The sequence below is a fragment of the Onychostruthus taczanowskii genome, unplaced genomic scaffold (assembly GCF_017590055.1).
Source record: "Onychostruthus taczanowskii isolate IOZ18803 unplaced genomic scaffold, ASM1759005v1 scaffold26, whole genome shotgun sequence".
NCBI lineage: Eukaryota > Metazoa > Chordata > Aves > Passeriformes > Passeridae > Onychostruthus > Onychostruthus taczanowskii.
Genome location: NW_024499906.1, coordinates 7,148,746 through 7,173,507, shown reverse-complemented (window position 1 = coordinate 7,173,507; position 24,762 = coordinate 7,148,746). Strand labels below are relative to the sequence as shown.

The 24,762-nt window shown below is 41.8% G+C and overlaps 1 protein-coding gene across 10 annotated transcripts in view; it reads left to right on the top strand.

Moving 5' to 3' along the window:
• Positions 1-24,346, top strand: part of CAB39L (calcium binding protein 39 like) — a 61,613-nt gene extending 37,267 nt beyond the window's left edge. For 9 of the 10 annotated variants that reach the window (XM_041407227.1, XM_041407232.1, XM_041407235.1 and 6 more), the window contains 7 exons: positions 183-347; positions 4,735-4,853; positions 9,365-9,533; positions 12,988-13,047; positions 14,643-14,708; positions 15,201-15,344; positions 22,484-24,346. In XM_041407227.1, the coding sequence (XP_041263161.1) occupies positions 183-347; positions 4,735-4,853; positions 9,365-9,533; positions 12,988-13,047; positions 14,643-14,708; positions 15,201-15,344; positions 22,484-22,663 (903 nt within the window). In that variant the 3' untranslated portion in view covers positions 22,664-24,346. The remainder of the gene's footprint in view (positions 1-182; positions 348-4,734; positions 4,854-9,364; positions 9,534-12,987; positions 13,048-14,642; positions 14,709-15,200; positions 15,345-22,483) is intronic. The other variant, XM_041407228.1, reaches the window with a different exon arrangement.
• The last annotated feature ends 416 nt before the right edge of the window (positions 24,347-24,762 follow it).

Genomic DNA, 24,762 nt, shown 5'->3' with positions numbered 1-24,762 from the left:
TACAGTAAGGACACTCCAGCCTCCATGGTTACCTAAAATTCTGATATCATTTTGCAATAGATAATGATCATTGTAAGTACATTTAGAAACATTTGTTTTGAAATGCATGCCTTTTAAAAGAACATCCTTTTTTTTCCCCCTTCATTTTTTAAAAACAAACTCCATCATCTGCTGGTGAAAAGGCATCGGAGGAAGTGTCAAAATCTCTGCAAGCAATGAAAGAAATTCTGTGTGGGACCACAGACAAAGAGCCACCCACAGAAATCGTGGCCCAGCTGGCACAAGAGCTCTACAACAGTGGCCTTCTAGTGACGCTTATTGCCAACCTGCAGCTGATAGATTTTGAGGTAGGTCAGCATCCATAAACTTTTTTCAACTCCTTGGTCTTGGTGTTGTCAGTGACTAGAGCCATATTCTTCAGAAGTCTAAATAACTTCATTGTATTCAAAACTGTTTTCCACAGGCTGAAGAGAGTTGCTGCTCTAGATTGGCTGTTGTCCTGAAAGACACTGGCAGTAAATCTGATTTTTTAAAATTAAAACAAAACCAATAAAGAAATATTTCCATGTGTATCCAAACAAGATAGGGCATGGTGCTGGAAATACTGTCTAGGACCAACCTTGTAAGCTGCAGGGATGATGTTTGGGATAGTGCTACTAGAGCTACCTGCTGTCTCTGGAGAGTGTCCAATTTAGAGAGGGTTCAGGGACATGGAATGAAAATAATTGGAAGCATGGAGAATTTCACGTGACAAAGACTGAAAGAAAGAAAATAGTTTAGTTGAGATGAAAGGAATTGAAAAACATGTTAAAAACAGACAGCAGCTCACAAGGTAATTTGGGTGTCCCCCACTTAGTTGTTTGGATTAAAAGAATAAAGGCATATAACTTTTTTTTCAGAAATTAGAAAGATTAATAGAAAGATAGATTAATAGTGAGATAGAAAAATTAATATGAATGTATATGTATATATATATAATTTAATTTTGTATATAATTATATATTCTGTGGAACTTCTTGTAAGATAGATTAATAGTGAGATAGAAAAATTAATATGAATGTATATGTATATATATTATTTAATTTTGTATATTTAAATAGAAAATTATATATTCTGTGGAACTTCTTGCCAGCTTTGTTGTTAAACCAAAAACCTAGTAAACAATTGCTATGACAACTAAACTTGCTTGTAAGTAAGGAGAAAAGAGTTATAGCAGCAGAGATTGCAGTAATTCAGGATAAATATCAATCCTGTTCATTTACTGTTGACTGGTAGGGATGGGAATAAACTCTGTCACTGTCAGGCCATTGTCATTCCTGTGGTTTGCTCTCAGCTGGGATAGTGCCCCAGGGACTGCTGGTATGAGTTCCATGATTTCTGTGGCTCCTGGGCTGGTGATTCCTCACAAGTGTCCGACCACCAGCGGGAAATCCCCAGCTGCCAGGAGCCAAACCTCCTCTGCTGAGGTCTGGAACAGGAGCAGTACCCAATGTACAGGCAGCTGCTGGAGAGAAAAATCAATTTCTCAAAGAGATCTGATGCTCTCAGAGACACCTTTTGTGGGAGTCATGTGTAGAAGTTATTTTCTTTCTGTTTTGTAAATGAATGAAAGGGAGGAAAATGGGTGATTTATGTTTAATTTTTTTCACTCCACCCCTTACCACCAGTAAATCCAGAATCAAGGACCGATTTATTTATTTGTTACTAATTTTTGAAAATGACATGTATCAATTTTTGAATTTTTTTAGTGGAATTCTCTCACTCTTACTTGGGTCTTAAGTTCAGGAGGGTTTTTTTAAAATCCTTTGTCTTCTCTGTGCCTGCTCTGGTTACTGTTAAATGTCTAATTACAAAAATACTCAAAACCCAACAACCCAAGCCCCTAAAAAACCCTTTAAGAGAAATGGAGAAGAGGGGAGGAGAAGATACTGTAAGCACAGAAGGGACACTTCTGCATTTTTTTAGTTACACAACAGCCTGTATTGCTTTTGCCAGAAAAAAAATCTGTATCAACATATTGAACATGCAGTCTTTAAAAGCAAGCCCTGGATGAAATACCTAATCTGTTGTTGAATTGCTGTTATTACAAACAATTCTCATAATTCTTATTGCAAAATATATTTTTTTATTAATTGCAAAAGCTTTCCAATCATTTAGCCAAGCTGTTATACATGTTCTTTGGACAAAACACTGGAAACCAAATGTCACTAAACAAGAGGCCAGTAAGAGCGTGTGCTGCTTTGTCTTCATGTCTTCCCACTGGCTTTTCCAGTTTATCAACTTTTCTGTTTCCATTTTGTTATATTGGTGGCTACAGCTGGTATCTAAGTTGCTTCATTGCTCTATAACATGTGAGTTAATTTTTTGATCTGTATGTAAAGGTAAAAAGCAAATCATAAACTACTGAAAATCTGATTTCTGAAGGCAATAATGTTACTTTTCTTTGTCCTGACTCCCCCTGTCCTCCTCACCAGCCCTGCTGTCCAGTTTGATCCCAGTTTTTCACAGCTGAACTTCCCTTAGAAGATGTATTTTCCAAGACAGAGTAGGGGAGACTTCCATCACACATCCATCACACGTCCATAGAAGACACAGGTTTATTGCTTCTGCCACTCAACAAACAAGATATAATTTCAGTGACGATATTGTTTTGAAGCATTAAAGTCAGGCTTGGGCAGGAGCCCAGAATCAAGATCAGACTGGCATTTCAGAAATTTAAAATGTGAAATTTATTTTTGACCTTTAAAGAACTGAGGCAAATGTGCAAACAGCAGAAGTCAACTGAAAATGTAGATGTTACTGTGTGTAAGCCTAAGGGTTCACAAACTGCAAAGCCCCTAAAATAGGCAGTAAGCAACTAAAAGCCCAGGACTGGTGATTTTATAATCTTTTCCCTACTTTGCATTGAAACAGGGACTAAATTATGGTATAGGTATTATACAATTTTTATTTGTATCATGCATCCTTGGCAAGGTTTTTTTGTTCTTGTCTAGCCGCTTTCTCTTCGTGCCGCCTTATCTTGGCCATATGTATTTCTTTATAAGGTAAAATTCAATTGCAGATCCAAGTAAGGAGTGTTTCAAAAGTACTCCTACAATTCTAGTGTATGTCAGGTGGTGAGGGAAATCTGTCATGGTTCTCTTATTTGCCTTCATTCCCTCCTGGAGAGCCCATGGAGATCAACTCTGGCTTTCCCTATCACTGATCTCTAGAACATTAGCTATAATTGGATACACATATCTATATATATAGATATCTAGATATCTGTGTCTATCCCCTCTCTGCTCATGGATATTATGCTGCAATGCACACAGTATTAAGTAACTAATATAAAATTCAGCATAGCAGAGAGGATCACTTAATTTCTGGCCATCTTTACCTCACCCTTTCAACAGCTCTTCTCTGTCGGAATTGTTTTAATCTTGGAGTAACTGCTGAAGCCTGTGGGGACAGCAGGATTCCAGGCACATGATATGGGTGTTGTAAAGACAGGGGAGAATGGGATGACTTTATACAGAATCAGCCTATTTGAAATAATGTCCAAGGGTCAAAAAAAGTGTTGCAGACAAAGGCAGATGGACTGGCCTGCACTGATTTGATTCTCCTGTTTAATTCCCAGAGTCTCCAAGTCTCCAAGCCAGCTGGGCTGGAACAAATAGGAAGGCAGAATATTTTGTGTCCCTCAGCACTGATTTATTTGTAGAGGTGAAACCAGGGAATTTTCCTCCGTGTGAAACTCTCTGCTCCTTGGCTTCAAACATTCAATAATTTCTCTGCCAAGGAATGTTTGTCCTCCCAAGACAGATCAATCAGCATGTACAGATTATAAGTGACCTTTTGCTTTAGCTTGCCCTGTGCATGGTGACCTGCTGTTGACTCAGTGCCTTGGTTACTGGTGCTTAGTGCAGCCATCTCTCACCTCCCTTAGTTCCCATCAATTTGTCTGCTGTGCCAGGGGAGAACGTGGCGGGGGAGGATGTGGATTTCTAATGCCAGATGTATTGGTGAACCCTCTGACTGAACAGAACATGACTTGGAGAGACCTTCTGGAAAGCTGTTTGCACGGGGAAGCATTTGAAGACAGACTGTGATTGTGTAGATAGGTGCACACAGCACAACATCAGGACAGAGAGAAGGACTTTTGTTTTGGTTAAAGCAGAGACACGTACGTGATGCAGCCATTTTATTGGTAGCAGTTATTTCATTTTCCATGGTAAATAATGGGCACAGTTTAAATCGAACCCTGATTTTCAGAAATGTAATCACACTTGGAGTTGTTTGCACTGGACTGATAAAAAGCTTTAGCTTTTTAAGTGTAGGCAGTGTGGCAGAGGTTTGGTACCAGCTCAGTTACTCCCATTTGGAGGCTGCAGGAGTAACAGCACACACGGTAGCAGCAGGCTTGGCTCAGGCTAGTGGCTTGCTTTTATGGTGCTTTAGTGTTGCTATTTGAAATAGCCAGGGACTTGGGTGGCAGTGTAAGAGGCATGCACATCTTCATTGAGGGAAAAAAAGGTGCAAATGGGAGTGGGGAAGTCGGGAGCCTTCAGGGCCACCGGAAGGAGGAAGCCTTCTTGTGGCATTGGAGAAACAGCAAATATGAGGCAGAGACTGGAGAAAAAAAAGGCTGACCTGTTCTGATTTCAGTTTCATTTGTACTTTAAATCAATGTTATAGTAAATGTTTGTTTTCTCATGTTTTTCTAAGCAAAGATATATTTTGCTTCTTTAACAGGGCAAAAAGGATGTTTCCCAGATATTCAACAACATCTTGAGAAGACAAATTGGCACGCGCAGCCCTACTGTGGAATACATTAGTGCCCATCCACATATCCTGTTCATGCTTCTGAAAGGGTAGGTGCTTTAATTTGAGTTTCATTAAAGAGCATTGCCTGGAACATGCTGGCATTGCAGTTGATCTACTTTCTCACTTTTAGTTAAAAAAAAAAAAATTCAGATTTTGTTCCAGCTTTCTTACTTTATTTTTTTCGTATTGTCTTTCTTTCTATGGAACTCTATACTTTTTAATGGTCAGATTATTTAATTTGTCTGTTATTTCTTCTCCAAACTTCATCTTGAAATAATTATGTGCTGGTTGCTTTTGACTGTACCCCATGTGATGTGCACTTCATTTCTCCCCATGAACTCTTGTGTAGCATCGCTGGTGACTGCTCAGGTTCATTTAGACATTCTTGCATTGCAGGAGTGACCAGCAGTGATGTCTGTAAATAACTGGAGTCAAACTGGAGCACTGAGTGGTAGAACAGAGAGAAGCAAAAATGCATTAAAAGAGTAGTTGTGCCTGTGGGACAGACTTCTCCAACGCTTGTGGCCATAAGTGGACTCCAACTTTAAATTCTTTCTGTAATTTACCCCACAACTTTCAGCATTGTTTTTTTTTGTCTTTTAAACGTCAGGACAGTTCTGATAATTCTTTCCATCATTATTACAAACACTCCAACTTTAAATTCTTTCTGTAATTTACCCCACAAATTTCAGCATTAATTTTTTATTTTTTGGTCTTTTAAACGTCAGGACAGTGATGATAATTCTTTCCATCATTATTACAAACAGTTTTTAATTTCCTATGTATATACAATAATTTTCTTCCCTTTTCACTGTCTTTGCTTTTTCAGTTTTTCACTCATTTTGATCTTGCACACTGAGCATGTATCACTACCATATGTCTGGGATTTATTGAAAGATAAAAAATATTTTTGGATTATCTCCCAGATTTTCTTTGGCATCTGTAGCAACCAAGAATATTAAGATGATAGTAAAGTTTTTATGCATATGTGCTTAAAATGACAGACATTTTACAGTAAGTGACCTGAGCTGGTGGATTAATTTAAGTAGCATCACTAAGATGCTTTTTTTTGAGAACCTTGCTGCCTGCAGGAGTGTGTCTGTGGTCCTTGGGTTCCTTGTTCATCATGTCTTGGCCAGTCCTCTGCAGCTCAGAATTGCCATTTCTGGAATGTCTGTTAAAAAGTGCAGTTGAATCCAGTCAGTAGAAGCCCAGAGTCAGTCCTGCCCAGCCTGAGCAGCTGCTGCAGAACAGTGCAATGATGTCAGACATGATGATGCCTTCCCTGCCTGTGTCCTGCTGCTGGGGCTGTCTGAAAATGAGACCTAAAATCTGTGCCTGCAGCCAGGGCAGGGCCCTGAACACACAGATTGCTGCATGCCCACAGTGTGCATGGGGGGTGTGTGTGCAGTCAGCTGCAGGACTGGGAAACAAGCACCTCATGTTAGACACCACCATGTGAAAATGTGACTTGAGGATATGTTTTCTTATTTATTTAATGCTGAATGAATTATATTATTTATACTATATAGATATATATTTATATAATGCTATTGCAAATATAGGAAATTAAACTCTGCTAAAGGAAAGCGAGTTTGGCTGACTTGTGCCATTCTGTGTTTGTTACATGACATCACGACATTACCCAGAGAGAAAAAAAAAATCATCTCTACCATGACTATAAAAGAAATGGCCCAAGACTATTGTGACTGTGATACTTCCATTGGATGCAAAATTTCCTCTGGCCCGTGTCAGTCCCCAGAAGAAAAAGGTTCCTTTTTTGTGGCTTAATGTGAGCTCTGTTGGGTGGGAAGGATCTTCAATCAGAGCTCCCGCCCAGCCTTTCCTGTCTCATACTCCAGTGGAACTGCCAACTTGAGATAACAGTTCCTACCTTTTAGGCTTCATTTTACTTGTTGACTGCTTCCTTCCAGCTTCTCAGCTTCAGAAAACACACAGCATATAGTTCACTTTTTAAAAATTTTCTTGCACTTATGTAGGTTATTTGACTTTGCTGCTGCACGAGGACTTGCTTTAATAACATCTTCTTTTCTGTGTTCAGGCTTTGTGTGTAGGATTTCAGATGAGTACAGTATTTGGTGTACATAGAGAACCAGTTATATTTGGGCCAATTTTTTGCTCTGGTGTCAGCCTATTGCATTAGCCCAGAAATAACTTTGTCCTTTGTAATTTAAAATATTTTCCCTCTAGGACAGTGACTGTTGAGGACAGTTTATGGCACTTGCATTGTTTCTCTCAAGTGACAAATTTAGAAGCTTCTTTATGAATATATATCTATATATCTATATATCTATATCTCATGCCACATGCTATCTCTACCCTAGACACTGCCCCAGCCTGTGTTGTGATGCCCTCTTCACATCACAGCTCAGTTAAAGCTTTAATGGTATATTGGCTGAGGCTGTAGCATTCCTCTTGAGTTTATCCAAGGCTATACAAGTAATGTAGTCAGAGCAGAATACATCTGTTTAAGACCTTGTGTCTCCCAGGCTTGATGCCTTCCAAATCTCCTGCCTGTGCTCCTCACCTTGTACCGACTTCTGCAGTAACCATGGAAGAATGATTCCCTTTACACAGAAATGCATTTCTGCTCTCAGTCTTGCCTCTTTCAAACGTCACAATAAGTGTTTTGAAATACTTCAAGTCCATTGTTTAATTTTCTAGTTCTCTCCAGTATTCACTGTGTGGGGGTTTCTTTAGGTTGTAAGTTCATCCAAACAGAGAAGAACTCAGTAATTTTTTCTGCTGTGGAAATACATCAGCATAGAGCACTAATTGCTCATTAGAAGTGATTTTGAATCACATTTCTGTCATTCCTGCCTGGTGGATTTGCATGTAAGTGTGGGTGCAAAGGACATGCTAGCTATGACTGGGCAGCCTGTAAACTTCTTCCAGGCTTATTCCAGGCACCAAACCCAGCTTCCTTTGCTTGTGTGAACAGCCAAAGGTCCATAACCCACTTCCAGATAATGGAGCATTTGACTAAGAACGATTCTGTTGATACTTCATGTTTTTAAAAGTTATTGTGCTGGAAACAATGTAATTTGCTTTTATTCCAACCAAAATATTCATTAGCCAACTATTAAATATTTTCTTGGCTGCACTCCTAGGAGCAGCTCTGCCTCATTTTCCTTAAAAATTAGTATTCCTGTTAATGGACCTGATGCCTCAATGGGAAACATCAGTGAATTTCTGCTGTTTGAAGAGTTAGAAATTCAAGTTTGCAAATGCTTCCCCAAACCAAAACAAATAGAGGCTTGAGTGCATTTCCTTGAGGGTGGGAAGCTTCATTTGCCTGTTTGGAATAGCAATCCATTTTCATTAAGCCAACTATTGTTGACAGCAGGTTGAAGTATGCAGCTCTGGTATGCTTGCAGAACACAACTGTTCTTTTAAACTGCATGCTGGGGGTAAATTTGAGGCCCACTCACTTACAACACAGATGGCATTTTGTGTTTTTTCTTCCTTTTTTAAAAAAAAAAAAAAGTATTTCTTTTGGCCTAGTGATAGGAATTAATTGTGCAAAGGAAAAACGATGCTGATAATCTCTGGGTGATAATACACAGTTCTGATATAGTATAACCAGTTTATTGAAACAGAGGGTGCTTTCTGTCCCCTTGGACTTCACCACTTTCATGTGATTTCTGTCAGACTGCTGGAAAAAATGAATTTTAAATCCTACTTGACTGTTGGATTTCATCCTTTTTGTTTTTAATGTGTTTCTAACAGTTTTGTTTCAGATTAATTTCAGCTTTAAAGAAATCAAGACTTAATAGAAATTGAAGATGATCTGAATTTCCTCCCCCCTCCCTCCCTTCCTTCCTCTCCAAGGGTGAGACGTGTGCTGGCTCCTGGCTATTGCAGTGCCTCATGTGCCATAACGGGATTGTAACTTGAGGAATGGGTGCTTGTGTCCTAGCACAGCCAGAGCCTCTGCAGAAGAGGCATTGAGCAGGACTCCTCCTAAAATGAAGGAAAAAAAAAAAGTTTCAGAGCTACAGAAATCTTTATCCTGTGCAGACTGCCTGGAGAGACTCTTCCTACCTTCCTCATAATACTCCAGAGTGATGTCCTCTAGAAGAGGAGTGGGAGGTGATGGATGGTCATGAGGTGTTGCAGTTTTCTTGGATAAACTGAGGAGCTCAGAATTAACTCTGAAAAGGGAGGTTATTATATTGTACAGGCTGTGCTTTCTCACAAATCCAAAAGGGTAAAGGATTTCTGTTGAAATGTTGCACACTCCCCATGGTCTTTTCACAGAGAGGAGGTGTAGTGCAAATTTACACCGAAATGTGTTTTGGCTTGGGAAGAAAGATGTTTGCAATGAAAAATTCTGGCAGCCTTGTCTGTGTCTGCTCCTGAGCTTTGGGATGAGGTCCTGCAGCTGGGTACAGCACTGGCTGGGAGCTGCCCTCAGTGTGTGGTGTCCCTCCTGGCAGGTGTTCCCTGTGCGACAAAGTTCCCTGTTGCTAGAAAGGTGCCTGTTTATCTTCTTTCTTCTATGTTTTGATGTTTTCTGTTTCTCTTCATTCTCCAGATATGAATCCCCAAATATTGCCTTACGTTGTGGAATCATGCTAAGAGAGTGTATCCGCCATGAACCCTTGGCCAAAATCATACTATTTTCAGAACAGTTCAGAGACTTTTTTAAGTATGTGGAAATGTCAACATTTGATATTGCTTCTGATGCCTTTGCTACATTCAAGGTAAATTATTCAGTACATGCATTTTGTGTCAAAAGCAGCACTCCATCAGAAGCCATCACTGAGCGCTGTGTTGCTTTGAACTGGGTGGCTTTTTTATTGTTCAGTAAAGGATATAATTAATTAACCCTTGGTCTGATTGTAGCAGGATTCACAACAGCAATCAAGTCTGCCAAGAATCTTTAGAGAAATGTAAATCTGTATTTAATTCACACTCTTCACCTTGATAACTCACAGTCTTTTATGCTACCATTAAAAACTCAAATTAATCATGTATTACCTACAGTTCTTGTAAAATGCATAACCTTTTTCTCTCCCTACCTTCCCCACGACAAACCCACTGCTCATCATGACCATACGAGTGAATAGAAGGCATCATTTAAAACTAGCATATGAAATAATTGTAATTCTTGCTGTCCCTTCTGAGCTCAGCAGTCAAGTATAGATTAATGCCAAGCCTGCTGATTGTTTTACAGTGTATTCAGAGTCTTATTTTTGTGAGCCATGGTTCAGTGTAAGGACTGTAGTGCTAAAAGCTAAGTAAGAGGAAGCACTGCATAGGCTCTGTAGAGTGTAGAGTGTTCTGGGTAGAGTTTGTGTTGTATTAAAAATGAGGCTGGGTGAAGATGCCAAATTTCTTGTAGTTTGTATGTGACCATCATCCTTCCCACCAGGTGCTAGTATAGTCTGAGTAAAAAAAAAACAAAATAAATTCGATGCCTGTGAACTTCACATACAGGGAAGATTAATTTATTTCTGAAAAATAGTTTAAGAAAGCTGAGGGAAAATCTTTTTAGTTAAAGACTGTTCTAAATATAGATACAACTCCTTTTTTTCTTCTATCACTGAACTCCCTGCTGTCATAGAAACACGTTGTTTATTCTTTCCTTTCAAAGCTAATTAGAAACATGATTAGATAGACCTCAGGAGTAATTGTAAGGAATGTTAGAGCTCAGCTCAGTGATTCTACATACACTGAAGCCTGGCATTTTACTGGTGTTTACTAACCTACTGAATGGGATAAAGATTTGCATAATGGAGATAACATTGCATTCTTCAGTAATGACTTGAGCAGGATTAGCAATTCAAATCACCCCTTAATCAACTGCAGCATCTTTCCCTTATTGTAAGGTTCACTGTTGTGATGTCCATTAGGTAAAGGTTATGAAACTCAAAGGAGCACAGAAACACAGACAAGGTATAAAAATGCAACATAACTGAGGTATTTAAATCTTCTGTTTCTGGCATTTTACCCTATACTCAGAAGAATATTTGTTTCTGGTCAGAAAGAGTGCTTCTGGACTCAGTTCCCAGCTTGACAGAAGAGAATTTCATCTTCTCCCCAGGTCCTGCTTAAGCAGGACAGCAGAGTGTGTTGGTGGTGATGGACAGTCTTCACCCCAGCCAGGAGGCAGGATGGGAATAAGGGTTAATTAAGCTGTGGCAGGGACTGTAGACTGCTACATCCTTCCCAAAAAGAAGAGAGATTGATGTTGTTCATAGATCTACAGCTGTAGAATGTACTTCTGTCCCCTGTGAACTGAGTGTATTTTTAGCAGGATTTAAAAATAGGATTCTACAACCTCACATGCACTGGAAAGAGAGGAGTATGAGGGCAGTTCATCCTCAGACAAAGGACAGACTTCACCTTTTAAAATGCTTGGGGGAAATGTATGAACACCATTTTTAGGTCTTTTTGAAATTGCCTCAGCACCTGATACACAGTCAGTTCTGGAAAGAAACCAGCTGCTCATTTCATCTCCTGTTTGTCTGCTACTCTGAGCAGCTGGAACAGCAAGAGGTGTGGAAGTGACTGAAATATGGAGCTGCCTCATTTCTAATACTGGGAAAATAAGTGCTGTGACTGTTTGCTGGCTGGATTACTGAACTCACGTTTTCATTTCTGGGGTCCCCATGTTGGGTCTGCAGTTGCCACCAGGGTGTCTGGTTCAGAGCTGAAAGCCTTGGATAGTCTATGCACCAGAGGAGGGCTTAATTAAATGTGTTTTAAAGTCTGAGGATATTTATAGTAGGGAAGCAGTGGAATTATGATCTGAAGATGCACTTCTTAATTAAAGTTATCCAGGTGCACTGCAGAGAGGAAACAGAGCTGTTAAAAATGCAGAGGAAAAGGGCTTGTATTTCAAGGTATAAGCTGTCTGTGGAGGGTGAAAGCAGCAGTTGGGATGTGCTGGCTGAATGCTGCTCCATCCTTCCTCATCATTTCCCATGAAAAACTCATTTTGGATTATATTTCATTTGTGCCCCCTATTGAAGGACTTGTACTTGCCTCCAAGTGCCCTGCATAAAAGCTCCTGAATCATGTGTTTCACTCAGCCTTTAAAAGTGCTGTCACTGCAGTCCTGCTAAATGAAGGGATGTGTTTAAAGCAGGCACTGGATTTTGTAGTGCTCTGCTTTCCTCTTATAATTGATGGTAAAAATAAATTAAAGGATTAGTATGTAAAGGATTTCTTTTATTTGTGAGGATGCGTCTGTGCATCTGCTTGAGCTCCTCATCAGCTTCAGCCTCTGCTGGGGTAGGGAAACCAAGAAAAATATTATAAAAAAGAGCAGAAAAATACCAACTTGAATGGACTTCATCAGGCATTTATTGTGATCAGTGTTGTATTTTAAAAGAAGCAATAAGATAAAAATCATACTTAAATGCCTCACACTGGCCACTCATTTCATAGCTATTCATCCAGTAAAAAGACAGTTTCTCCTGGAGCTGAACATTTGCATAGGTGTCACTGAGCACCAGCATCACCATTCTGTGGGAGAGGTTCTTTTAATTTAAATTTGAATTGGTTAGCCTACTGGAATGGGAGTCAGTCTGTCCAGCTGTCTGGAAGGTCTGCTGATGCTTTGCATCAGAAAGTCAACCCTGGGCAGAAAAAGCTCTACAGAAGAGACTCATCCCACTCACCTGAGACTCCTTCCAGGGAAGGGAGTGGAGGTGGAGGGAGCCTGGATGGCTTAGCTTAAGTTGGTGCCTAGCTTTCACTGTTAAATAGCTATATGTATATACAGTGGTTGAATTTTCCTTGTATTCTTGGAGATGAGCAATAGCAGTTCAGGCTTACCATCATCTCTGGGGGAGCATGTAGGTCACTTTTGGCTTGGAGACCAGAGCTCATCCTCCATAAAGGGTTCCTTTTCTTTCTTCCTTTTGCCCATCCCTGTTTAATGTGAGTACTGTGCACTGTGACCTATCAACAACAAGAAAAGGTGGGAGGCAAACAGCAATAAAGAGTATTAGAATAGGTCTAATTCTGTTAGCATTGCATTAACTGAGTTCTCCCTAAAGTCCTACTAACCACTTAATGAGTGCAGTGTTGTCTATAGAAATCATCTTGTAAATGCTTTCTGGTCAAAACTGCTGAAACACATTTGAGAATCCAGGGACAATCACAGGCACTTGCTCTCTCAGGTAACCTTTCTCTGTTCTTCCCCAGGACCTGCTAACGCGACACAAATTGTTGGTGGCAGAATTTCTGGAACAAAATTATGATGTAGTAAGTATCAACGCTGAAAGGCTTTTTAAAAAATCTATTTATGCTTGGCTGAAAAAAAAAGCACTGGGAGTTTCGTGCTCTGCATAAACTCCTCACACAGAACTGCAAAACCAAACCCTGCTTTGGAGCAGAATCCACAGCTGGCATGTGAGATGCAGATACCCCCTCTGCACACAGCTGGGGACACAGCCAAGCTCTCAGGAGAACTCAGAGGTTAAGAACAAGTTTTATTCCTTGCTGTGTACATCAGATCTCTTCAAGTGTGAATGGAACTGAAACTTTGCACGCAAAGAGATCGTGGGAGAAAATCTGTGCATGGTTTTAAACAGTTTTGTGATACTCCAGCACCGACAGTAAATAACTGGAGTTATTTACTCTACTTTGGGACAGAAGAGTTACTGAAACAAGTTTTAGCATTACTGGAAATTACATGCACCTGAATGAGGGACTGAGGTCTGAGTATTCCTATTACCTTCCTAAGGCAATTAGTCCCTTGGTTAGCTGCTATTTTTCACTTTGATTTTTTGGCTCCCTTTTGAACCAAATGTGGGTCAGAAAAATTTCATTGGATTGAACTCAAATTGGATTGGTACAGATCACGGAATTAGACTGTGGGTCATGTTTTTGTGTTACCTGAGGTATTCTTTATTTCACTGCCAAAATGAAAAGACAAAGTTCTTTCATTCTGATTACCATGAAGATTAGAAAAAGAGCAGGCTTATTATTGCTGAGTCACTAATGCAGCTCAGCTGGAGCAAAATAAGTGTCTCCGCTAATCTTTTTCCTTAATACTAGAGCACTGTACTGGAACAGTCCCCATTCTACATTTATCTGATGTTTTACATTTTTGAGTATCAATTGCCTAAGCAAGTTGGTTTTGGTTTTTTTTTTTGTTTTGTTTTGTTTTGTTTTGTTTTGTTTTGTTTTGTTTTGTTTTGTTTTGTTTTTGGTGACTATTGGACAGCAGTGTTGATTTTTCCTGCTTGTTTCTTGTTTGGTAGGTAGTCTGAACATTCTGCAGCCTTATCTCTCAGTCTTCCTGACCACAAGATCCCCTTGATCCATCCCTGCAAAATCCAGCACACACTTTGCTCCTAGTGACCTTTTTGGGCAAAGAACTTTAGCAAGTGACAGTGCTGAAGGCAGGCAAGGTGGCACCTCACAAAAGAAGCATTTGGGATGCCCCCTCACCATTTTGGGGTGTTGTACTCAGTCACACAGCCTGGCATGACCACGATATGAGTGAGTGGACGTTATGTGCTGGACCCACATGTCCTGGCAGCAGAGTCACCCTTCTGTAAGAGAAGGCTGTCCAGAGACTGGCTTACTTCTGTCCCAGTTGGCTCACACCAGCCCCTGTTCCATCCAGTCCATATGTGGTATTCCCCCTCTGCAGCACTTGGAAGAGGAGGGTTCCTGGGCATTAGTTAATTCACTGTGTGATAACCAGCCAAGAGAAGAGGCCACAAGAGCTGGGCCTGGCATTGCAGTGGAGTGTTAGAGGGTGGCACTGCTGCAGCCTCTGGGGTGAGAAGGACTAAGAGAAGGAAGGCTGGACATGAATCTAATGCATTTGTTTTTTCTTGTTGTTCTAGATCTTTGAGGACTATGAAAAACTCCTTCATTCTGAGAATTATGTAACAAAGAGACAATCTTTGAAGGTAAAATCTCTCAGTACTTTCCTCCTAAATTTTTACTCTGTGTTATGCAGAATATCAAGGTGCATGTAGGGCAATGGAGCATTTTTCCAACAACAGAAGAACTAAGGGCTTGTGATGCTCTTCCTGAAAAGCACAGGAGCTCACTGTGTCTTCTCTCCTGGGCCTCTGGGGAAGCACTGGGCCATTTCTATGGAACGAGTGCTGTCACTTCTCCTCTGAGCTCAGATCTGTGCTTTGGTTCAGGACATGGGCTGCAATGTGCTTGGTGGTAAGGTGGCAGTCTCTGTGTGTGGCACCAAGTGTGGCATGGCCTGTACATGGAAGCAGAGGAGGGTGTGAATGTAACATGGCAATGAAATGAGGTTGTCTTTGTCTACGCTTGCTTTTGTCCCAGCTACTCACACCAGCCCCTCTTACACCCAGCCCATATGCAGGATCCCCCTCTGCAGTATTTAGAAGATGAGCACATGATTTTTCTAATTTTGCTTACAGCTTCTGGGTGAGCTGATTCTGGACCGACACAACTTCGCCATCATGACGAAATACATCAGCAAACCAGAAAACCTGAAGCTGATGATGAACTTGCTGAGAGATAAAAGCCCCAACATTCAGTTTGAAGCATTCCATGTGTTCAAGGTGAGCCAGTATGACTTGTAGATGTGGTAGACTTTCTCTTCTCATAAAAATATCTTTCAAGGTAGACAAGAGGAAGTCCAGAAAATTAAGGCAAAGGTTGAGGTTTACAGTCACTTGCAGTATTTGAGTGTCATAATTGAAAAGGCCTTTCAGGTGAGACCTAAAGCAGCATCATTTTGGTTTGAGCTGGGGGTAGTCAGTCAAGTAGCCAAAATACACAACTTCTAGGTAGCATCCAGGGGACCTTCTCCCTACTCCTGGATCATTTTACCATGTGATTCTAGGTAAAGATAAGGTCTTTACCTTAAAGGTCTTAAAACTCTACCTTAGATTAAAAGCAGGTGGTGCTGGTGCTGGGCATCAGTGCAAGCAAAATATGCTTTTAAAGGTATTAAAATGGTTTGGTAAATCTGAGCTTGAAATTAATACTATCCTTCCATCATTTGGCAGTGACATTAATGCAGTGTTAAACAATTACCTGGCACAACCAGTGTCCCTTTTTTCATGATGATCAATGTTAACAAGTTAGAAGTTTACCATTTTCCTATCAAAAGAGTTCTCTGCTCTGGAACAGAGGGTGAGTCAGATTGTTATGCAAAACTAACTCCAATTTGGAATGAACATGTTAATTTCAAGCTATAAATAGAGTTGTTAATGATTATCAGAAAAGGAATTTTGGGCCTCTAAGGATATCCCTTCCCTATGTTGGCTAAGAAAGATACCAGATAACACCAAATGACTGTGGAAAGAGGTTACAACACCCTCCACAAATTCAGGGTGACTTGTTAAATTTAGTACTTTTGCCATTTTTGATTTGGGAAAAAAGCTTTCAGATCTTCAGTGTGGAGACTTAGAGAATATTCAGCTTCTCCAAAAAGCTTTTACTTTTGTAAAAAAAAAAAAAAAAAAAAAAAAAAAAAAAAAAAAAAAGCTTCAGGGAAGATTTCAAGAAAATTCCTTTTGTGAAATAAGCAGCTTGGTAAGCTGTTCCCTTGCTGACTTCCTCCAGTCAACTGAACCACTGTGAGTAACTTGTACTCCTCCTCCTTATCAGGAGGTGTGTGGCTCCAAGATAAGCAAGCAGTCTGGCTCCAGGCACTTGTAGCCTTTAGGATGCCAGTGGAGAGAAGGTATCAGGGGATTGGGGTTTCTTAGACACTCTGTGAAAAAATACAAGATTTTTATTTATGAAAGGCATGAGTTGCTGTTCCTGAATTCATGATAGACATGGACCAGGCCTTGGGAATGGCTGATTTCACTTATTTTAGGTGACATTCAAAAGGACTTGGAATGATGTAAAAGGATTCCAGTATGCAACAATGTCACACATTGCTGTTCCTCCCATTTTGCCTTCCTATTCCTCTCTTCCAGTATGTTGCATCCTATTTCCAGTTAGAGTGGGGATATTGCAGGCTCATCCTTGCTTGACCACTTGCAGTTGCTGGCATATGGACATAAAGCTTGGACCTTGGAGTGCCAGCAGAACAAACCATGAGCAACAGCGGTGTTGTGTCTCTTCAGTTCAAAGGGCCAGACTCTGTCCTCAGACACCTCCACGGGATGTTGTTGGTGTTTTCCAGTGCTGCCAGTCAGCAGCATTTCAGCAGGGCCGAGGCATTCCCATGGCATTCCTCACACTGCCTCACATGCACAGAGCTCGTGGTGGGGGAGCTGCAGACTCAGAGCAGAGCCTGATCAGCTGGAAATTGCTGGTTCACAACCTCCAGCAGCACACTACAGAGTAACTGTAGAGGCGCAGCAGCTCCCACAACACCCTTTCAGGATCCTCCTCACTGAGGATCTGGGTTGCCTGGATGTAGCAGCATCCAGCTCCTCCCTAGGGGAAAGGGTTGTTACCGGGTTTGTTACAGGAAATTGCATTGTGAATTAGCTTTGTAGAGAGGCTCAGAGAAGCTCTTTTCCCTCTGATTTCACTTCTTAAATTGAGTTCTAACTTCTTGAGAACTACTGAAATCCTTATGTCTTTAAGTTTGTTTGTGCCCAGTTCTGCAGCGTCCCTGCCTCCTGTTTCTGGGTTTGTGTCCCTCAGCCCAGTTCTCTTGTCAGCTCTAATATTCCATGTTAATGTAACTGGGAGAGGAATCTTGTCCTCGGCTTCTAATTTCATAAATTTTGAACTGTGCCTGCATTTTTAAATTATGCTTGCAAAATACCTATGCAGTCCTGGCTGAAATTACAGTAGACTAACCACAGTGATTTGGAATCAAAGGTCTGCTAAGAAGTGGATACTTGCTGCTCTGTCTGAGCTGCCAAAAGATTTGGGTTTAAATTACCTGATTTAGATGTTTCACCAGTTAGACACAGTTGAAATGAAAAAGTGTTTGTTTTGTAAGCATCCAGATTGCAATGCTGCTGTGCCCTAGCTGACCCAAAAAAAGGCTTGTGACTCTTACTGCCTGAGGAAATTTCTAATTATTGAAGATTTGAAACTGTGAGATAGAGATGAAAGTGATGAGCACTTCTAGTGCAAACTTATTTTGGAGGAACACTTTGTGGTTAAAAATGCCAATACCCCCAGGCTCTGGAGTACTTAATTCATCCAATTTACTGTGGGTGGGAAAATGAAGACAGAGTGCCCACTTGCTGTGCCTTTTTCTATTCTCCACTTAGGTGATGGTTGATCTTCGTCCTAACTCCAGTCTCTTCTCTTTTTTTTTGCCTGGAAAAAATGGACCTTCTGCATTGCAGCACCATCCTAAAGGTCTGCAGCTGCTTTCTAAAACTGGATGTCCCAGGCAACGTACGCATAAGGATTACCAGTATTTAATAATGAGGAAAAGCTAACAGACCTCACCCCTTCCCTCCTCCTTCATAAATAAATCCAAGGGGATCACTTAGAGTGGTAGGCTTTGAGAGTCACTGGTTCTTCTCTGCAGTGATTTCAGTGGAGAGATGTCAGTTTTGAGCGCACACATTTTGGGGATCAAATGTTGGGAAGGGCTCTCCAGCTCCTGTGGTGGGTTTGTGATGTGTTCCATTAGTGGAGCCTACTTTGAGTTCACCTGTCTGTAGGGGAGGCTGTGTCTTTCAGACATATGGTACTAACCTCACACAGTCAAAAACAAAGGATAGGAACAGCTCTCTTGGATTTCACATACACAATTTGCTAATTTTGAGGAAAACACCCTGTAGCAGTGAGCTGGGATTATGCGACTTTCTTGCTCTTAAGGGGACATTTAGCAAGATGTATTTTACTGTTTAAATCTAAAAATAGAATGGGTACACAGTGTTTTGTGACCTCAGTTTCATTTTTCCATTCTCTTTCCTGCACATTATGAGCTACCTCCTGCAGCTTGCTCTACAAATGGCCTCACATAATTTGACCATACTGACAGTTTGCTCTTGGTACGAAGCTGAGGCCGTGTTTGTGGGGATGTGTCTTCTCTGTTTCTCACTGGATAATCTAAAGGACAAGGATTATTATGAGAAGCATTGTCCTATAAGCAGCATGAACCGTGTGTGTTCTGTGTGTGCAGTGTCCTGACAGTGACATTGTGCATGACCCCAGAGCAAGTCCTAAAATACTCAGTCCAGGGCATCCTATAATTGCTCTTGCTCTGCTCTTGCCCCAGAAGGTGTTAATGCCTGGTTATTAATTGTAAGGAAATAAGGTCAAATTCTCTAATCAAGTTATTTTAATGTTTGTTTGAAGAAATACATAAAGACTTTTAATGGAGAAGATAACAACTATTGCACTTTGGACAACTTTTGAAGCTTTGGAGTTGATTTTCATTCCAGGTCTTTCACAAATACTCGTGAAATGGAGCTTTTTCTGTTTTAGATAGCTATATTTAGAGTTGGAATTTTAAATGGGTACTGTCTTTATTTTGGGTCTCCATCTCTCTTATCTATCTGAATTTAGTACTCTAGAACATATATCTTTTCATAATAAAACCACAGGTGAAACCAAGTTCTCTGTGGTTTCATCCAACTTCATTTTAGTTGAAATGTTCCAGAACGCATTAATAATGTTTCTGGTTTTAGGGACTGATCTCCTATTCTGTGCCAACACAGAGTTCTGAATGAGGGGGACCTTTTCTAACATAAAGTCTTGTGGTGGTCCTACCCCTGGGCTCTGTGAAACTGGTCAGTTGATACTGACAGAATTGATTTTGTTTGCTTAGCCAAAGTGTTGAATAACATTTCAGGAATTTTCTGGTCCTTGAACATTCTCTCTTTACGAGTCCCTGTTGACACTGAGCAAGACTGGCAGTTGAGATGATCTTTGTTTGAATGTTCACTTTGCCAGTTTTGCAAGGGGAAGATTGTAATCTATAAATAGTTGAGCAGGAAGATAAACAGGATGTGATGGCTTCTATGAAACTAAGTTCTTTATTATTTGCTATGGTAATACCAGTGGTAGGTCCAATGTGAAATGCTATGTACTAGGCTTACCACCAACCTTCCAGTTCCGTTTGCAGAGCAGAGAGCTTTTACAACAAGAATTATTTAGATTTCTTCATTTTGAGAGTCACCCTTCAGATAAATATTAGGGAGGCCTAATATTCATTGAAGGAAGATGTTCAGCACTTCAAGGTCAGGCCTTCTTTGATGGTTTCCATTTGCATTGTTATCAGATGATTTCTGAACATGGGGGTCTTGCCAGTGTATTTGATGGTTTCTTCTCCTCATCACCAAGGGTGAACTGAACTCCAAAATAAAAATTTCTTATGAAGATCTGTAAATCCCTACCTGTAGGCTTACATCCTGCTTTTCCCCATGCCAGCTCTTCCAGATGACTGGGGGCTTATCATAGTCCAAATCCTGGAAGAATCCAGCTTCCATCAGCATGATCACCTGCTGTAGATCAGCACACAGGGAGCTGCATCCTGGGGCTCCAGCTGAGAGCATGAAGTGCTGCAGCCTCATCCAGAGCCACATGTCCATACTCAGGAGATCTCAATATTCATGTAGATAAAGCCCAGACTGGAAAGCTGTAAAGCACGTCCATATTTACATCCCCAAACCCTTTTTCTCCCAGTCTAAGGGGAACCAATGCGTCAACAGCAGTGCATCAAAGTTATTTGCAAAGGAGGAGATGCTGCTTTCAGATGCTGCAGCTGTTGAGAGCGCCTCAGGTGTAGTGAGAGCTGGGAACTGCCCATCCCACCCACAGGCAGATGTGTCCCTGGTACGAGGCTGCCCTGTGAGTACTTCGGGCATCGTGCAGGAAAGGGGCTGCTCAAAAGGGATCCTTGGGGGCTGCTAGTGCTGCACTTGAGAAGTTTTAGGTGGCAAGTGGGAATAAAAAGGAACCATTTAAGATGATAGCTCAGGGTAATTAGAGAAGGGCAAGGTGGAGGCCTGTGTGAATAACTGTAGGTAGTGTATTGTCACTGGGACCATGGCCTGGACACCAGATCAAGGAAAACTTTGTAATACACGGGGCGTGTTCCCCCAGCATGGCAGAAGTTGCAGCTCTTTCTGCACAGCAGAGGGCAAAGTACCTTGCAGCAGGGGCTTTTAGGAGAAGCCTGAGGAGGAGGGATCCAGAGGAGACAAAAGCATAGACAGAGATTAAGACTATTCTAGCATCAGGATACCAGGGTTTAAGAGCAGATGCTCTGTCTCACCTTTGTGAAATGAAAAATTGAAGATTCCTGTTTGGGCAGAAGCGCTCAGTGGGGTACTATTGGTGTGTATTGAATTCCACTCCTTCCACATGTTCCCCTGATGTGGCATTTGCCCCACCACTTGTATAACATCCTCTGATTTTGGAGTATGAAGCCTAACGGTGGGTGCAATCTGAACCCTGCCCCAGCCTTTACCAGGTGTTGTCTTAGGGACAAGAGGCTGTAACACAGCCCCCCAGGACAGCGTGCCTGATTCTCAGCAGGTAGCACAGCTCCTCCCTGAGCAGCTGGATGTGGCCCAGGTTTTCCTGTGGGCACAACCTCAGGGGAGGCAGAAGGACCTGCAGAAGAGCCCCAGCTCGGGAGCCAGTGGTGGTGCTGCCCGTGCTCGGCAGGACAACATGCCATTCTGTACTGTCAGCAGATGTTTGTTTTCATTCTGGTTTGGACAGCCTTGGAGGGAAACTGGACGCTTTCCAGTTCTGTCCATCCTTAATTTCTTCTCATCGGGTAGAGAATAACTGGAGTTATTTCTGTCGTTGCACAAGCACTCAGGCGCTGTTTGTTGACCAGCCATGGTAACCCTGGTGTGAGCCAGATGTGGGAGCTGCTCCTGGGGTGGTCAGGGTGAGCCGCACGTGTGTTCCCAACGTGAGCCCCTGCCCCATCTGCCCCTCCTGGGCGACATCCTAGAAAAGACAGTCCCATCTCTGTGGCATCCCGAGGTCCCTGAAGGAGCCTTTCACCGCTGGCCTTTGCAACCAGTCTTAGGTTTGCACTTAACCCAGAGAAAATGTTAAAGAAATAGCATTGTGGCATGAGGGGTCATGTTCAGAGCTGGAAAAGTGCAGCTTTAACAATGACAGGAGGAAAAATCAGAGCATTGAAGAAGGCCAGTAAGCCCACAGTGCTGGGCTGGCTGTGCCGGGTGAGTATCTGTGTCTCACGTCACCTTCCTGCATTGTCACCCTCCTCTGGTCAGCAAGGGCTGCAAAGGTGCTGGGCACACCAAAATCCTCCTCCTCCTGCTGCTGTTTCCATGCTCCCATGAATGGATTAGGCAGAGGCAAGTGAGGCCTCTGACATATTTTTCCAAACCAAAACAAAGCTGGCAGGTCTTATTTTAGGCCTGGTTAAAACGGAAATGATATCAATACTGACACAAAGCTTTTCTGTTCTCCTGATAATTGATTTCTGTGTATTTGTCTTGTGGGTGGGAAGAGGCTGAGAATTGATAGCTCCCTCTCAACAGCTGGATTTACAGTCAAAAGTTTTTATCACCAAAGAGCAAAGTGAAAGGGAAGCGATACCCCATGCGGGCATAGTTTTGGTTCAGTTTGCTGTCGAACCAATGTGTTTGAACTCCTGTCGGACTGCCTTGGGACAAGGTGTGTAGCAGTAGAGTATCTGCCTGCCAGCCTTGTTAGAAAGTAACTTATGGGGATGCTGTGACTGATGCTCCTCTCTCTCTCTCTCTCTCTCTCTCTCTCAATCTGTCCCCACCCCCTTGCTGTCTCTCTGTGCCTGATTTTGTTTGCATGTTAGGTTTTTGTGGCCAGTCCAAACAAAACACAGCCTATTGTGGAGATCCTGTTGAAAAACCAACCCAAGCTAATTGAGTTTCTGAGCAATTTCCAGAAAGAAAGGACGGACGACGAACAATTCACTGATGAGAAGAACTACCTGATTAAGCAAATCCGAGACTTGAAAAAGCCAACGGCATGAAGAACACCTCTTGTTTTCCACTGTAGGCATTAATCTCAGTTGTTGAATTCCTCTGTGTCCCTTAAACACCACAATAGTGCTTGAGGCACAGCAAGTGCCTGGTTTTTATTTTGTCTTTGTTCCTAGATGTCAAGAGTATAGGGATTTTACATGAGAACTAAAAAACCAAAAATCTAGAATAATATATTATTTTTAATCAAGATTATAATTATTTATGTCAGTTTAGAATCTCTGTAATAGAAGCTGGTTTGACAGATTTTTTTTGTGCTCAAGAAGAATGAACCTCTTTGCTTAACTTTATCAGCAAACTCAAGCACTGGCAAGTGCACAGAGCAGGTCTTCTGAGGACTGTGACATTGTTCCTTCACACCTGTAGTCGTGACTTTGTTCTAGTGCTGCACACACACAAGACTGTGAAAGAGTACATTGGTCTCTGGAGTTAGCTGCACTTATAGGTCAGGTTCTTCAGTCAAAACTATGGAAGATGAAAAAGCAGTAAAAGTCACGTTTTTGCTTCATTTTGTATTCTTTCATCTTTTTTTTTCCCCACCTAGCTCAGACGTTTTCTATTCAGTGCTAGGGAATGGATAGATATATCAGCCTTCTGAGCTGTTTCTGCCTAAGTCCCATTTCCCTGTGTGTGATCTATGTTGTGCTAGAGCACAGGCTTTTCCTACCAGCTCCCAGCAGTGTCATGAGGAGCAGCCCCATGGACATGGTGCTCAGATGCCCCGTAATGGGAAGAGGCAAGGGCAATGCCCCTCCATCAAAGGCCATGCTGTATTGCTGATAAAGTGATCTGACACCTACAGAAACCATCCATGGTCAAGAATATTGGGTGGTTGCCAGAGCTACTTGGCTGAATTGTGACAAGGGATGAGCCCCAGCAACAGAGTGAGAGGAGGGTCCTTAGTGTCTTTCCATATGAATTCCAATCCTGGCTATGCAAGGTGGGGTTGAGCTAAGTTCAGCAAGGAAATCATGAAAAGGCCTCAGCCAGATCTGCTGTGTGGGCTGAGGTCTCTGAGGCTGCAGGTGCTGTCACAGCTGACAGCATTTACTGGATACTGAGCTCAGGAAGACACTGAGCAGCAGCAGGCACCAAAGGCCACCGGTAGTTTGGCATTTTCTGCCCTTGTTCATCCTGACCTGAATTCAGGTTCTGTGTTTAAGTTGTGGAAGAGGAGGTTGTTGCACCTTTAGTGTTTTGAGTTTAATAAGCTCTATGGTACAGACAGTGTTTCCCTGGTGTGTTTGAAGAGTTTTTGGGGTCTTTTGTTTTCTAACAGGAAAATGTTATTCTGATGCTTTAGTAGGAAGTGTAGTTTGAGAGCAGGGAGTGGAAATTTCTTGAATTTTTCTGGACAGCCTAAGTTCTGAGTTTTCCTATTTGCTGTAAGAAAGTTCTCTAGCTAAAAGTCTATCTAATGCTTCAGGTAACAGGTGACACTGAATTGTAAAAACAGAACAAGCCCTTTTCTTTCATTAAACTGTTGTATATTGAGATGACTGATACTTTAACTTATGTGCTTTAGAAAAGGGAAGAAACAGAACCGATTGTGGTCTTGTTTGGTTTTTTTTTTCAGATGCCAGATACACACAACAAATGTACATCTTAGTTGCCTGGAATTTAAAAAAAATTATTTACAAGTTATTAAAGGCATGATTACTGATCACTCTTTACTTCTGTCTCTGGGGTTTTGTCTCTCTTGCCTTTCTGGATAGCCAGATTCCATACAGTGCTAAATTCCTTCTCTCCTTTGCCAGCTTGTTTCAGCAGATGGAGAGAAATGAGCACTGCCTTCAAAGCCAATGCTCTCTGAAGCATCATGTCTGCAGCCCTGATTGGCAGGGGTCTGGCAACCCCAGCCCCAGCCCAGCCATGAGCCTCACCCCAACCCACGGGTGGTGTTTGCTGGCAGTGGTCACTTGCAGGTCGATAAGGGAGCGTCTCTGGAATCGCAGTCCTCAGAGCCAGTCATTTAAGTCTGATCCTCTGAGATTTGGAGCCTGAATCCGAAGGGTGCTTGGCTGTGTTCTGAGCTCCTGGGGTGGGGCCGGTCTCCAGGGCTGGATTAACACAGAGACACATGTCCATT